At 39.0% G+C, this 16920-nt stretch overlaps 1 protein-coding gene across 1 annotated transcript in view; it reads left to right on the top strand.

Annotated features, from left to right (window-relative positions):
- The window catches only part of PCOLCE2 (procollagen C-endopeptidase enhancer 2), a 67896-nt gene that overhangs the window by 40391 nt on the left and 10585 nt on the right, over positions 1 to 16920 (top strand). Inside the window, exons 3-6 of the mRNA XM_082624976.1 lie at positions 847 to 1102; positions 7524 to 7648; positions 10439 to 10575; positions 16559 to 16713. Of these exons, the coding sequence (XP_082481102.1) occupies positions 847 to 1102; positions 7524 to 7648; positions 10439 to 10575; positions 16559 to 16713 (673 nt within the window). The remainder of the gene's footprint in view (positions 1 to 846; positions 1103 to 7523; positions 7649 to 10438; positions 10576 to 16558; positions 16714 to 16920) is intronic.

Genomic DNA, 16920 nt, shown 5'->3' with positions numbered 1-16920 from the left:
GGGATCTTCCCGGACCGGGGCACGAACCCGTGTCCCCTGCATTGGCAGGTGGACTCTCAACCACTGCGCCACCAGGGAAGCCCTGTAGCCATTTTCTCTACCTATTCAGGGAACAAGGAGGGAGGAGGAGATTATGGTGAACAAAGTCTTATGAGAAAGTGAAAACACATCTTTTTCATCAGGGTATTGTGTTTCAAGGCTGCCTGTTATACAAAGTTTTCACCTGGAAAACAAATAAAAAACTCAGCAACTTTGAAAAGAGATGATTCAACAATTACTCAATTAATATAATCATTGTAGATAGTTGATCTGGATCCTTCAGGACCCAAAGTGGATTATCTGTAAATTAACTGCACAATTGCCAAATCACCCCTTCAGTTTGAACTTCATAGAAACATTCTGTATATTGAGATCGTCCTATTGTATTATTTGTGAAAAATGACATTTCAAATGTTGCTTTGCCAAGCACTATCTCTGAGTGCCATGGTGCTTTAAAATATGCAAATGTGTGCTAAGGTCCAATCAGGACTGGTATTCTTTGTCAGCAATGACTTATCAGTTAATAAGACTGATGCAGTATTTTGCAGCTTTGTTGAAACAGACTCCCTAGGAATAAGCTCCTGTACCCTAGAGAATTGTGGAATTTGTCAAAAGAGAACAAATGCTTATCTTTTACTAGGAATGCATTATGGTAGAAAATCTTTTCTGGCCTAGTTCAGAGTTGAGGGAAGAAAAAGCATCATTTTGGGTATTAAAGTTTTATCTGCTTATTTTAGTAATTGGCTCGATGTGAAGATTTCAGTTGTTTTCATGACACGGTTTTCCACTTGGCCCTTTCCTTGGCAGGTCCCCGAGGGAAAAGTAGTAGTTCTTAATTTCCGATTCATAGACCTGGAGAGTGACAACCTGTGTCGCTATGACTTTGTGGACGTGTACAATGGCCACTCCAATGGCCAGCGCATTGGGCGCTTCTGCGGCACGTTCCGGCCCGGAGCTCTTGTGTCCAGTGGCAACAAGATGATGGTGCAGATGATTTCCGATGCCAACACAGCTGGGAATGGCTTCATGGCCATGTTCTCTGCCGCTGAACCAAATGAAAGAGGTACCGTTTCCACATAACAGCAATAATGAGGGCTCATGGGTGTTGAATGCCTCCTGTGTGTCAGGCACTGTTCTAGGCACTTTATATGCATTTACTCATTTAATCTAAAGTTTAAGAGCAATTCTTCTCAAACAGAGAGCTAATAAATACCACCAAACCATCAAGAGACCATTAAAAAATCAGTCTTGGGACTTCCTTGGTGGTCTAGTGGTTAAGACTTCGCCTTCCAATGCAGGCGGTGCAGGTTCAATCCCTGGTCGGGGAGCTAAGATCCCACATGCATTGCGGCCAAAAAACCAAAACATAAAACAGATGCAGTGTAGTAACAAATTTAATAAAGACTTTAAAAATGGTCCACATCAAAAAAAAATCTTAAAAATAAAAATCAGTCTTCCCAAGGGAGAGGGAGGGTGGGGGAGGGATGGACTGGGAGTTTGGGATTAGCAGATGCAAACTATTACATATAGAATGGATAAACAACAAGGTCCTACTATACAGCACAGAGAACTATATTCAATGTTCTGAGATAAACCATAAAAAAAATCAGTCTTTTTTAAAGCCCGTATATATTCTTATAAAAATTCAAATGTAGAAATTCATGGAGTAAAAATGTGAAGCCTGCATACAGATATACACATACAGCTATAGACACATTTCACCCCATTGTAGTCCCCTCTTAGAAATAGCCATGGCTGGTAGTTCCCATACCGTCTATGTGCACTTACTTATATGTATGTATTTTTGCAATAGTTTTTAAAATATATAAGTAGTATCATACATTCATATTGTTTCACAACTTTTTCTTTACACTTCATACTACAAGTTGGGACCGTTCCGTGTCAGTACATGTGCGCTCCCAAGGGTAGAAACCTCTACCCTTGGAAGACAACCACAGTGGTCAAGATCTGTTAAACTTACAGCCTTCCGCCTGCAGGCACTCCTAATCTTTTCTTGCTTTGGGCTATAGTGCAACATCGCTGGTTTGAGAGAGCAGCCAGAACCTTTGGGAGGAAATCCCAAAGAAGAATTGAGGCACAAAAAATTGAGGTATAATCCAGCTAAATCTTTGGCTAATGGCTAAACTCTGCATATATGAGGGAAAACTCAGTTGGCCTGGCACAAAAGCATCATCTGGAGGTTGAAAAAAACAGAGATTACAACTGCTGCCCACTGCCAGGGCAACAGACTTTGAACTCGGGTCTAGCCAAGTTGAATGCCTGCTAGAACAAAAGTCACTTTTTATAGGAACACAACAGAATCTAGAGACTTTATAATGTATCATTCATAATGTCCAGTATCCAATCATGTGATGAAACCAGGAAAGTGTGTCCATATTCAAGAAAAAAAGCAGTCAATAAAAACTGACCCCAAAGTAACCCAGAAGTTACAGTTAGCAGACAAGCACTTTAAAGCAGCTATTATAAATGTTTAAGGATTTAAAGGGAAATATATGTGTAGAAAATAAACAGATTGAGAATCTCAGAAAAGAAACTATATAAAAAAAAGAAAATGGTAACACTAGAGCTGAAAGATACAGAACATGTAATTTTTTAATTTACCTGATGGGCTTACAAGCAGATTGGAGGTGGTAGAGGAAAAAGGCAGTGGATTTGAATAGAAATGATCCAAGCTGAAGAACCAGGAGGAAAAAGATGAAAGAAAGAGAGCCTCGGAGACCAGTGAGACAATGTCAAGTGGTCTAACACTTGTAATTTGTGTCCCAAAAGAAAAAGAGAGCGATAATAATGCAGAAAGATTATCTCAAGAAATGATGGCTGGAGGCCACCCAAATTTAGTGAAGAACATCAATTTATAGAGCCAAGAAGATCAACAAATCCCAAATAAGATAAATAAAAATGAAGCCACACCTAGGCACATCATAATTAAATGACAGAAATCGAAAGAGAAAGAGGAAATCTTAAAATCAATTAGCTAAAACCCAAATTACATACAGAAGAACAATGGTATGAAGGATGGCTTTCTTTTAATCAGAAACAATGTAGGCCAGAAGGCAATGGAACAGCATTTTTAAAGTGCTGGAAAAAAAGTACCAACCCAGAATTCTACAGCTAGTCTTCAAAAATGAAAGTCAGAAAGAGAAAAACAAATACCGTATGCTAACCCATATATATGGAATCTAAAAAAAAAAAAAAGGTTCTGAAGAACCTAGGGGCAGGACAGGAATAAAGACAGACAGATGCAGACGTAAAGAGTGAACCTGAGGACACGGGGAGGGGGAAGGGTAAGCTGGGATGAAGTGAGAGAGTAGCATTGACGTATATACACAACCAAACGTAAAATAGATAGCGAGTGGGAAGCAGCCGCATAGCACAGGGAGATCAGCTCGGTGCTTTGTGACCTCCTAGAGGGGTGGGATAGGGAGGGTGAGAGGGAGACGCAAGAGGGAGGAGATATGGGGATATATGTATACATATAGCTGAGTCACTTTGTTATAAAGCAGAAACTAACACACCATTGTAATTATACTCCAATAAGATGTTCTAAAAAATGGAATCATAGTAATGGCAAAAAAAAAATGAAAATGAAATAAAGACATTTTCAGATAAACACCTGCATCACAAGAAGTATTTAAGGAAGTTCCTCAAGTTGAAGGGATGTGGCCCCACAGGGTAACCCAAAGGTAATGGAAGCATTGAAGGCCACTGGAAATGGTAAATATAGAAGGCTATGTTTTATTTTCTTCTCTAATTTCTTTACATGTGTCTGTTCAAAACAAAACAAACAAAAAGCTTTACCACTCTATTGTGGCAAGCGTAATGTATGACATAATATATATGACAACAATTGAACAAAGGATGGAGGAGCAAATGGAAACATACAGTACGTGAAGAAATACACTGTTAACTCTAAATAAGCTGTCCTTGGAGAACCCATTAAAACTGCAGTCCTTGGAGAACCCATTAAAAATGCACACGTTTTAGCTAAAAGCCAAAAGATTAAAATAGAATACCAGAATTATTGAACAGCCCAAAGAAGGCAGGAAAGGAAGAACAGATGGAACAAGAGAAAGGTGTGACAAATAGAACAAAATAGTAATTGGCACACTCAATCCAAACATGTCAATAAATACATTAAAGGTAGAGGATTAAATACTCTAATTAGAAGACAGTAATTATTAGAATGGGTTAAAAAGCAGAGCCCAACCATAATTGTCTAAAAGAAAGCACTAGAAATACAAAGACAAAATAGGTTCAATATAAAAGGATGGAAAAATATGTACCATGCAAACTTCATTAAAATCAAAACTAATGCTTATAAAAGGCAATGTTACAAAGATGGATAGGCAACCTACAGAATAGGAGAAAATATTTGCAAAACTACCTCATAAAGGATTTGTATTCAAAATATATAAAGAACTCAACAGTACAAAGATAAAGATCCCCGTAAATATAAAAATGGGCAAATATTTGAACAGATACTTTCCAGAAGAAGATATATGAATGACTCATAAGTACATGAAAAACTGTTCAGTGTCATTAGTTAACAGGGAAATGCAAATTAAAACCACAATGAGATACCATTACATACCAACCGGGTTGGCTAAAAAAACTGACCGCACTAAATGGTGGCAAGGATGTGATGCAACCAAAATGCTCATCCCTTGAGAGGTAAAAAATGCTACAACCACTTGGGGAAAAAATCTTGGTAGTTTCTTATGAAGTTAAACATCTACATCTACTCTTGGCCCAGCAATTGCATTCCTGGATATTTACACAAGAGAAATGAAAATACATGTCCCCAAAGAGATTTATACAATATGTTCATAGCAGCGTTATTTGCAGAAGCCCAGACTGGAAGCAAGCCAAATGAATACCAGCAGAATAGGTGAACAAACTCTGGTTTCCACACCCCAGAATACTACTTAGCAATGTCAGGGAACAAACTACTAATACACACAGCAACATGAATGTATCTCAGAAATTGTACTAAGCAGGAGAAGTCAGACACAGAAGAGGACACACCGTATAATTCCATGTATATGAAGCTATAGAATAAAACTAATCTAAGCTGAAAAGTTTTAGAAAAATGGCACGAAAAGCCAGAAGATTGACTGACAAGGGATACAGGAATTTTGTGGGAAATGATTCTATTATCATAGGAGTGTGGCTCACACGGGCAGATCCATTTTTCAAATTTTTACAGCTAAGACTTGTGCATTTCAGAGTATTGAATTTACCTCCCCCAAACCTGTAAAATGATAATAATAATAATAATAATGCAGGTGGTGAGCATTGGGTAGTGATATTGATAGAACAGTAAAATGATGATAATGGTTGAAATTGGATGATGCATACATAGAGATTCATTATATTGTTCTGTTTACTTTGTATATGCTTGAAATTTTCCATGAATTAAAAGTTACAGATGGACTTCCCTGGTGGCGCAGTGGTTAAGAATCCGCCTGCCAATGCAGGGGACACGGGTTCGAGCCCTGGTCCGGGAAGATCCCACATGCCACGGAGCAACTAAGCCCGTGCACCACAACTACTGAGCCTGAGCTCTAGAGCCTGTGCACCACAACTACTGAGCCCACGTGCCACAACTACTGAAGCTCTCATGCCTAGAGCCAGTGCTCCGCAACAAGAGTAGCCCCCGTTCGCCACAACTAGAGAAAGCCCCTGTGCACCAACGAAGACCCAATGCAGCCAAAAATAAATAAATAAATATATATTTTTAAAAAGTTACAGAAATTACTCCAGGCTCAATTTTTATAACACATTGTCTTAAATTTAGAGACTTCTTTTAAGAATGATTAGCTTCTGTGTCACAGAAATATTTTTATTAAAGTATATTAATTCCTTTCAGTGTTTCTTTGTTAGTTAAGTCCCAGTAAAATTAAATGTAAAACTTGTATTAAAATATCTTTCTAAAATTATTTCTGTGAACCTTTTTGTATTGGGTTGACCAAAAAGTTCATTTGGGTTTTTCCGTAAGATGTTACAGGAAAAACCCAAACGAACTTTTTGGCCAACCCAGTACCTATGCATAGAGATTGGTCTGAAATGATGTTTGTCACATGTTCATTGTGGTTAGTGGGATTTGAGGTAATCTTACCCCAAATTTAATTTTAATTTTTTTCCCCCCACCAATGAAGAAACAGCTTTACTAGGAGTCTAGGTGTATTTGGGGAACCCAGTTCAGTCCCAGAGAAGTGAGGCTAATATCGGCACAGAGCAGGAATCTAGCACTGCAGGATTTTCTCTTGAAGACCAAGTGTGAAACTAAACATCCATCTTAATATCCTAACACTCAGAAATGCTGCTGAGTTTGGCTCTGGTGAAACTTCTGGAAGCTCCTAGTGAAATAACGAGACTTGTGCCTAAAGGGAGAACCTCCAGCACAGCTGAGTCTGAGCTCTACGAGAGGTCATGGGTCTGGGGTGGGAGGAACAGAGGAAAAGGTAGGGGGATGGTCTCATCCCCACACAAGGCCATCTCAGTGTGCAGGTGAGGGAGGAACCAGGGGTTTGGGGACAGAGGGCAGCAGAGGGACACGGGCTGACGAAGCACAGGCCCTGTCATAACACACAGGGCCTGTGCTGTCTGGTGTGAGGGCACCTCCAGCAGGTCCCGGCAACACCCGGTGGCACCCCTTCCTGAGGCCCTTGGGAGAGAGTCTTCCTGGTTCTGTTCTGAGTTCATTCAGAGCAGAACTGCTCATGCCTGGCGGCAAGTCCAGGGTCATGGTTAGCTGCTCAGGACGGAGTGGCCCCCCTGTGACACCTATACCTGTTAGTCCAGGAGACTTTCCTGGAGCAGTCACTTTCTCAGACCAAGAGGGAGCTTGCCCAATACAGGCCCAATCTAGAAATCACTCCCACCTTCTTTAATGCTTTTCCGTATTGCTGAAAATTTATAAACATGTATTGTTTTTACAAACAAAATTATTCTTAAAAATTGTGAAAGATGTATAGTATAAAAAGTTTTCGAGGAATGAGAGTTGTCTATAACAGCTAATTCAGATTTTGTCCGTGGGCATGGACAAAAATATTATTAGTAAATAATACCCCTGCCTTGAGAGTTCTAATGAGCCTGCATGATTTCTGAATGAGTGCATGCCCAAATGTTTTGTCTCATCCAAAAAAATGGGAAAAAGGAGGGAAGCTATGGCCCTGATTTCACTCCTTCTCTCTCTTGTGCTGATATGATATGTCAGGTAACCTAGAGATCATTCTGTGTCTGTGTGTGTGTGTGTGTGTCTGTGTGTGTGTGTGTGTGTGTGTGTGTGTGTGTGTTAGGGAGGGGGGTGGGTTTAGAGGAGACTAATCATTTTTTTAAGAGAAAATTTAAAAGCATCTGCCACTGTCTTTATTATAGTATCAATATTCCAAATTCCTAATTTCCCCATGGTTGCATTGCCATAAACTTGGATTTTCTTTTTTCATTTTTAATAACTTCAGGGGATCAGTATTGTGGAGGACTCCTTGAAAGACCTTCCGGCTCTTTTAAAACCCCCAACTGGCCAGACCGTGATTACCCTGCAGGAGTCTCTTGTGTGTGGCACATTGTAGCCCCAAAGAATCAGGTAAGATTCCCTGAAAACATGAAGAAAGTATGCATGTGTGAATTAGTGTGAACTGTTAAAGATACAGGGTGAGGAAGACCCCCTGGACACAGTATTTCTTCATGCAAAGGCCCAGGTTAAAATTGCCTTTGTGCCATTTGACATGCAAAGTCATGGATTTAATTTCCTATTATAGAATTGGATTTTTCAAAACAGGTTTTGAAATACAAATGGTCTGCCAATTCCACATGAGATTGTTTAACCCTGTGGAAGATGTTGTAAGCATGGGGTTATAAGCAGCAGTGAATAACCATGGGAGCATAACAAATCCCCAAGTACATGTACACTTCGGGTTACCATTTGCTCACAGAGCATTATGTCCTGATAATGGCCCTCTTAGTCACCAAATCAGAAACAGCCTGAATGCTTCACTTTAACAAGGCCAGTGCAAGCGTACCACATCATCTTTTCTAAGAACAAGGTGTCTGATGAGAAAACTGGTGGTGTGTGTTTTGTTTTGGTTTTTTTTTTGGTTGTTGTTTAAAATAAAATTTGTGTAGTTTCCCCACAAATAACTTTATTCATTGCTCTAAAACAATCAACAGAGAAGTTTTCCATTGTTTATTAGTATGTGGTTGTATGAATTTTTACCCTTTTTGGGGACCACTTTCAGATATTAATCGCAGGGTAGAACTTAGCATGAGAATAGACCAAGCTTATGTTGTGGAATTCTGAAAACAACTTTTAAAAAATTGTTATTATTACAAATATTATAGACTTAAATCAAAACACTGTATGGTGAGCATTATAATACTGTTAAAAAAACTTTTCTAAATTGATCTTTTGTATTGCTTACACAAATATTATTTGACATATATTCATTTCTTTAGTGGAAAATTATTCAGGTAAATATACCCTGCAAGATAGTGATTTGAGTACACACATACACACACACACACACTTCACACACTTTGATCATAATCCCCAAATTCAGTTTTATTTTTAAGATGAAAAATATGTTCATTTATTTGATAATGAAAGATTCTATAGATCTATTAAACATTTTATAGTTTAAAATAAATTTAAAAATTAAATTTCTCAAACATTTAAGCCATCATGTAATTCTTGAGATTGTATTGATCATTTTTCTCTCTGTGTCATTTATAAATATGTTAGATTAAATAAGTTGAATTTAATTATACTCACAGATTACAATTTAGCATCTTTTTTCCAACGTTTTTCTCTTGGATTATTTAAACTTAAATTTGGGTTTTATCTTATTTATATGACTTTTGGCTTCAGCCAGCTGAGTTTTTAATCATGGTTGTAGTGTCTGAAATCACTGGAAACTGTCCAAATGAGAAAAATAATATGAGAAAGTTAAGTCCTAAGTAATTTCTATGTAAATCTCTGGGCATTTTCTTCTATTAAAGACTTACTTTTTAAAAAATCATAGCTTTCCCTTTACCCTCCTAACTATTTACTTATTTTTATTTTCTCCTCAAAAGTTGTGTGACTAATTTCTAAGTAGAAAAAGTTCAGCCAATTTTTTAATAACCTAGAACACATTTTATTACTAACCGGTAAGGAGTTACAGGACCCAAAGAGGAAATATTTTAATATAACTTAAAGCAGTGTTAAGTATGAATAAGCAATTATTCACCCATCACTGGTGCTGACTTTTTAAAAGTGGATAAATATGTAGATAAGTGGCAATGATGTTCAAAGCCACACTTTACCTCTGTGTCTCTCTGTGGTGCCATTGCTGTTATCACCTTCACCCACATTACTGTGTCTAAGTCTTTGCTAGCTAACAACTAGTAACAGTGTGCCTGTCCTAACAGGAGTTGATGCCTATTATATTCCATAAGCAACAAGGAGGGTTGCCTGCCCACCCGCCATCCAGCAAGAGTGGGGACCAGCTCTCTGGGTGCCATGGGTATTTATGAACCCAGTGAGACTTCCTCTGATTCACATGTTGGAGGGAGTCTTGAAAAATCTGCTTATGAGGGGAATGATTGCTCTGACATCAAAAATTCTTATTGATTCGAGGGCTTCCCTGGTGGCGCAGTGGTTGAGAGTCCGCCTGCCGATGCAGGGGACGAGGGTTCGTGCCCCGGTCTGGGAAGATCCCACATGCTGCGGAGCGGCTGGGTGTATCCATGCTTCTATGCAATCTCTTAAAAAATCAACCAGATCACCAAGTAGAATGTGTTTGGCAGGCACCGTTTTCAAACATACTTCCAGAAGACATCATAATCAGTTCCCACTTCCCTGAACCTCTGGTCCTAAAGAATTTGACTTCTTTACATGTGGTGGGAATGTGAGTCTCGTTTTCTTGAAAGGGGAACTGTTGTGTCCACGCACCCCAACACATACTACTATAGGGGACATTGTAGGTAATATTTTTATTTCTATTAGTTTTCCTCTAGAGAAGAATGAAGTTGGTGTATAGCCCCGCTTCCCACTCCAACACAAGCTCAATTTAAGTCTTAACATAGGTTTCTGGGGTTATATAGTGTTTTTAAACTTTCTTAACTGTAAGTGAACAGAGTTCCCACGTTTAAGATCCTAATTAGGATTGATTTGGGCTTGAGATGGTCTTTAGGAATGATTAAAAATGAAAGCAAAAGAATACCACAATTTTGATAACTAATAAGTATGTAAACACTAAGAAAAAATTCAAACACGGTGAATACGTTTTTTTAAGAAGGAAAATCGTGGTACCCTACAAATCTGGGGAGAGGAAGACTGTTTGAGTTTGTTCCGCACTGCTCTTCTGATACTTCTAATGTTGTGCTTTCACTAAAGCTTATAGAATTAAAGTTTGAGAAGTTTGATGTTGAGCGTGATAACTACTGCCGGTATGATTATGTGGCCGTGTTTAACGGTGGGGAGATCAATGACGCTGAAAGAATTGGGAAGTATTGTGGCGACAGCCCTCCTGCGTGAGTAGCACCTGTTTTATTTCATTAATATTTTAGGAGCTCTAAACTTGTTTCTTATTAAATTGCCCAATTATATTGTATTTTCTGGAAGATTTTGTGGTGTTGTTTTGTTCTCAAATTCTTGGGTTCCATGGCAGTGGAGTCCTGTACATCATCAACACAAAGAGTAGCCAACCAAGAGAGCGAGGCAACATTAGCAAGAGTGTAGAGAGGGCTTGGCAGCCAAACAGATAAACCGAAGTAGCGTTGGTGATGCCCCTGGGGCAGATGCTGAGCCAAAGACCTGACCTGGATACCTCACTGCCCTGCAAGGGGGGAGCTGAAGCATCAGAGTGGAATGAGGAAAATTCTGAGCAAAAACTAGGGAGCTGATTATTGGGAATCCAGATGAGGAAACCTGGAAGCTTATGACAGATTGAGGTGATTTTACCTGTCCTGGACTTTGGGGGCTTTACGCTGCCTCGCATTGTTGCTCAAATTCTTGCTGAGTGAGCCTGAAAGGTACTGTGCATTTATCAGCAAATATTTATGGAGCTAAGAGCTCTGCCGCTTATTAGATACATGACATTGGGCAAGTTACTTAACTCCGCTGTGCTGTATTTTGGTGCAACACATGACTGTTTTGGTGCAAGATATTTCACACCATCACATACAGTACTAGGAAAAGTGGCAATGACATTACTACAGCCAAAAATAAATAAATAAATAAATAAAGATTTTTTTTTTTTAAAAAAAGCACCAAAGGAGACCATAGAAATATATCTAGATGTACCTGTAATCAATATAAACGCAGATGGATCAAATCATTGATGAAAAGACAAAGAGTGTCAGGCTGGATAACAAAGTAAAATCCATTTATATGCTGTTTATAAGACACGTCTCCAAAAAATAAGAACACAGAGTATTTGAGAATGAAAGGATAGAAAAATCTATTGTAAGCAAATGCTAACTGAAAGAAAACTGGCATAGCTTTATTGATATCAGGGAAAAGAATTTTAGGCAGAAAGCAGTTCTGAAATAGTTCCTATATAATGATAAAAGGTGCAGTTTATCAGGAAAGTATAATAATTATAAACTTGTATGCACATCAAAATATCTAATTCAGAAAAATAATAAAAATTAAAAGACAAATCTACAAAGTCCACTGTTACAGTAGGAGATTTTTAACACATCTCTTTCAATATGGGAAATTAGGATGTAGACGATTTGAAGGCAACAGGCTTGGTCTAATGGATAGAGAACACTGCATCCAACCATTGGAGAGAACACTTTTCTTTTTTTTTTTTTTTAAGCAAAATGGACGCAGGAAAAAGAAAAAGCCAGAATAACGATTAAAGAAATTTGATCTGTAGTTGAAAAGTCTTCCTATCAAGGGAGGAAAAAAACAGGCCCCGGTTGTTTTCCTCCATGAGTTCTAACCAACATTTGAGGAACAGATAATTCCAACACTGCACAGATTCTTCCAGAGAGAAATAGGGATTGTTCCACAACAAATTTTACAAGGCTAGTATAGTGACACCAAAACAAGATAAGGACAAAGAAAAGAATACTGAAGATCAATCTCACTTATGAATGTGATGAAAAATAAATCCTAAAAGAAAAAATATTAGCAAGCCAAATCTAACAATCAAAAAATACTTTATGACCAGGAGTTCAAGGTTGGTTTGAATTTAGAAAAATCTATTAATTTAATTTTATATATTACCAAATTAAAGTGTGACTTGTAAACTTATGTTTTTATTAGTTGAAAACATTAACTTATATAAGACTATCTTAAATAGCTTGAATAAAAAAGTTTGTATTTTTAAAAGGTATCTTAATAGCAATAACAAAAAAAAAAACTCAAGAATTAATCTAACAAATCATGTACAAGTCCTTAACAGAGAAAATTATAAAACGTTACTAAAAGATATTTTAATAAGACCTAAATAAATGGAGCTATGTACTATTCAAATGAATAGGAAAAATCAGTAGTATCTAAAAATTTTAAAGATTGGCTTTCCATTAAAACTGACAGTCCAGCTGTAAAATGTACATGGCATTGCTAGGGGAGGGGACAAAACTAAGACAGTTTTGAAGGAGAAGGAACTGGCAGGGGGATTTGACCAACCATGGCAGAGCCAGGTCAGAAAGCTGTTGTAATTAAGACAGAGTGTGGTTTTAACAGAGGTAGAAAAATTGACCAATGAAAACATCAAAGAGAGGCCAGAAACATATCCACATGTCTCTGCAGATTAGACATATCCCAGAGACGCACAGATCAGCAGATAAAGGATGACCCTATTGAAGAATGAGGCAGGGACAACTTTTGCTTCTATGGGAAAAATGAATTGTATTCATATCTAATAGCACACAAACATCAATTACAGATGGATTGGGAACTGAAATGAGAATTTCTGCTCATCAAAATACACCTTAAAGAGAGGGAAAAGAGAAGACACAAAACGGAAACAGATATTTGTAAAATGTTTGATATATTTGACAAAGACCTAGGTCTAGGTTCCAAAACATATCAAGAAATCCTTAAAAATTATTAAGGAAAAGATAACAACTCAGAAAAAATGGACAAAAGACATGAAAAGGCATTCCCCAAAGAAGAAATCTGCACAGTGAATAAATCTTTGACAAGAATGTAAATTGGTACAATCACTTTGGAAATCAGTTTGGCAGTATCTAATAAAATTGAAAATAAGGACTTCCCTAGTGGCGCAGTAGTTAAGAATCCGCCTGCCAATGCAGGGGACACGGGTTAGAGCCCTGGTCCGGGAAGATCCCACATGCCGCAGAGCAACTAAGCCCATGCATCACAACTACTGAGCCTGTACTCTAGACCCCACAAACCACAACTACTGAGCCCACGTGCCACAACTACTGAAGCCCGCACGCCTAGAGCCCGTGCTCCGCAACAAGAGAAGCCGTCGGAGTGAGAAGCCCGCACACCGCAACAAAGAGTAGCCCCCACTGGACACAACTAGAGAAAGCCTGCACGCAGCAACAAAGACCCAACACAGCCAAAAATAAACAATTTTTTTTTAATTTGAAAATAAGCCTGTATCCTCTGACCTGGTATAGGGCATATACCCTACTCTCTTCATGGACAGTTTTGTCCCTGTGCATCACAAGACATATACAAGAATGTTCTCATTAATATTATTTGTACTGGGGGGAGAGTGAACAGCACAATGTTTATCAACAAGAGAATAGTTCGATTCTGTTATAGTTCACACTATACAGCCCTGAGCACAGTGGATGAATCTCACAGCTATAGTGTTGAGGGTGAAAAAAATAACAGAAAAAGACACACTATACTCTTTCATTTATATCAAGTTTTAAAAAATGCAAACCTATAGAATATCTGGTTTCACGATGCATATGTTTGAGTAAATCTGCAGACAAAAGGAAAGGAGAAGCACAAAACTCAGGGTGGGTGGGGGCAATGGGGACATCACATCAGCATCCCTGTGCCTGGTTCAAATCAGTATCGATACCATTGGATTCAGTTCAGAAACATTTACTATATGTACCCTAGCCGTGTGGCAGACATGATGCTAAGGACCTGGAACACAAAGATAAAATAAAAGATACAGAGGTAAGTAGTGGGAAGGACCAAAACAAGGCAGATAGGTAGATTGGCAATGGAATGTCCTGGTGGATTTCTGACAAGGAGTCCTTTGGTCCAGTCGGGACAAGTGGTGGGAGGTCAGGGGAGGTTTGGGAAAAGAGATTATGCCTCTTGAAGCTGAGTCTTGAAGCAAGAGTGAGAGTTAGAGGCAGAACTTAGGACAGACTCATTCCAAGCAGAGGGGACTCTGTTATTAAAGATCCACAGGGGAGATATATGCTATTCTGGAGCCTGAACCTTGAGTGGGTGCCCAGAGAGCAAGGAGGCGGAGAGTGGAGTTGGGTTCCACGTCCTGCAGACATGGGGACTCTCGAAGCGCAGTTAGGGGAAGTGACAGGACCGGGGCTTCTAGAACGCCCGCCCTTAGACAAGAGGAGCAGGGAGCTGGCAAGGAGGCTGTAGCAGTGGTCCCGGGAAAGCTGAGGTGGTAGCGAAGGGTGGTAGAGATGAAGAGGAGGTGGATCAAGGAATACTTAGGAGGCAAAATTGGCAGGACTTGGTGGCTGGTTGGCTGTAGTGATTAAAGAAGAGAGAGGCTGTGGATGACAAGGCAGAGACAGCTCACATAAGCCGGCTCTATAAGACGCCCGTCAGCATCCTCAGTCCATTCCTGGGATTTGCCAGTGGGGAGTGGGTCCAAGTGAGATGCCCCCTTGCCTTCCTAGCGATTTGTAACATTAATTTGCAGATGCAGCACTCTGCCCTCAGTACATTTATGGCACTGTGACTCTGTCGCATTCATACTAAAGCTCAGTAGCAGCATAACTCAGTGGCAGCATATCTTTGTTACTAAAAGACTCTTCCTTGAGAAAATTCAGCTTCCAATATCGTGCTTCCAAGATTAGTTCATAGAAAAGGCAGTGAATGATCACTAGGATTATAACATCATGCCTAGAAGGCTGACCTGGTTGGATCTGAAGGTTTTCTTTGCTGCTTATAAGAAGTGCTTTTTGTAATTTTATCATCTAAACAAGATTAACGTGTCTTGTTTGTACTTGTAGTTGAGAACTGTGTTCCCTGCACACTGTATTTATTCAGTGGAATGTGTTTTCAAAAGCAAGATAAAATACTTCTGTTCCAGGCTTGATTCTCAGAAGCATTATTTAAATGACCTTGGTCGCTTTTGTGACTGGAACTCTAAATGTGGGTCACAGCGCTTGCTCTTAGGTTTGTCTCATCCCTTGGCTAAGAAGGCAATAACCTTCAGGACAGAAAAGATCCTGCAGTTTTTCTAACTGGTTGGGTCAAGTCCAGATCTACCTTCCCCTCCACCCACTCCACTCAAAATAGCTTATAGGTTGCCTCATTACTTACTGTCCGTGAGGGCTAAGAAGTGATTCAGCTGAGAAGACGCCTCAAAAAAAGGAGTTTAGTCAAACCACCAATTAACTCAATTAAATAAATTTTCCACTTCTGAATTAAATAGTTTTAAAATAAAATTAGCCAAACAGCATTTTTAAACCATTGTTTAAATAACAATAGCAAGATTAAATGAAACTACCGTCTTGTATAATATAGTTATCCCGTAAGATTTAACAGAGCTTCTGAGCCTCAGTTATTATCGCCACTAAACCTTTAGTACCAGCATGCCCCTAAAATTGCTTTAAAATTAGAATTCTTAATGATGTCTTTCATGACCACCAAAACAAAGTAATCACTTTCTCTTTCTCCTTCACAGCATTTTGCTACCCAGATTATAAACAGAAAGGTTTCCATTTCAGGCACGCATAAGAACTCTCATTAACAATGAAATGAAAGTCCCATTAAACCCTGCCTGGCTTTCTTATCCCTAGGTGACCGGCCCACTGAGGTGATCCCTTTGGTGGTGTCTTCACAGGGTGTGGGAATTTGTTCACCGAAGTTCTCCATCTGATTCCCCAGGGCCAGCATCCCTAGCTCCCCAGGCCAGCTGGAACTCAGAGTCTTAGTTCAAAGAAGCTGTGTGGTTGCCAAGTCAGGCCAAACCCTGCAGTGCTTGTGAGGAACCAGCTGCAGCTTCAGTGTTTACATTGGTCCCAATGTCTACCAGCGTCTCTAAAGGCACCTGGTCCTTTCAAATGCTGACTCTCCCAGAAACTAACCGAGGGCCTTGGGCAAATCACTCGAACTCTCTGATCTTCACTTGCCTATTCCATGAAAATGGGATAATAACAGGGTTGTTGGGAAGACAGAATTCAAGAGTTTTCATAAAGCACGTTTCTAACTGAGCAAACGTTCAGTAAATGTTAGCTATTTGCATTAATACTGAGCAGATTAAGACCATCATCTTTTTAAGTACTTCAGCTTTTCAGTTTAAACGAAGAATAACCTATCGTCAGAAATTTTTTAATATATATGTATTTACATCTTTTTTTCTTTTAGGCCAATTGTATCTGAGAGAAATGAACTTCTCATTCAGTTTTTCTCAGACTTGAGTTTAACGGCAGATGGGTTTATCGCTCACTACAAATTCAGGCCAAAGAAATTGCCGGCGACTACTGCACCACCTGTTACCACCGCCTTCCCTGTGACCACAAGTAAGGTTTTCTCACGTGAGGTTTGTACCCAGACTTGAGGAGTATAAGGAAACTTCTTCTGAAGTAGAAAAACAATTAAATAAGAGGAAAATACTTGAGACTAAGATAAGTTAAAGAAGATGAAAACGTATGGAAGAGAATAATATGCTTCCATGAATTAAAGAAAAGTGTAAGGTGTAAGAATGCATCGAAGCTAATAATTTTAAA

Source organism: Mesoplodon mirus (assembly GCF_964341445.2).
Source record: "Mesoplodon mirus genome assembly, chromosome: 6".
Classification (NCBI taxonomy): Eukaryota; Metazoa; Chordata; class Mammalia; order Artiodactyla; family Ziphiidae; genus Mesoplodon; species Mesoplodon mirus.
This window is presented reverse-complemented; position numbering and strand designations above follow the sequence as displayed.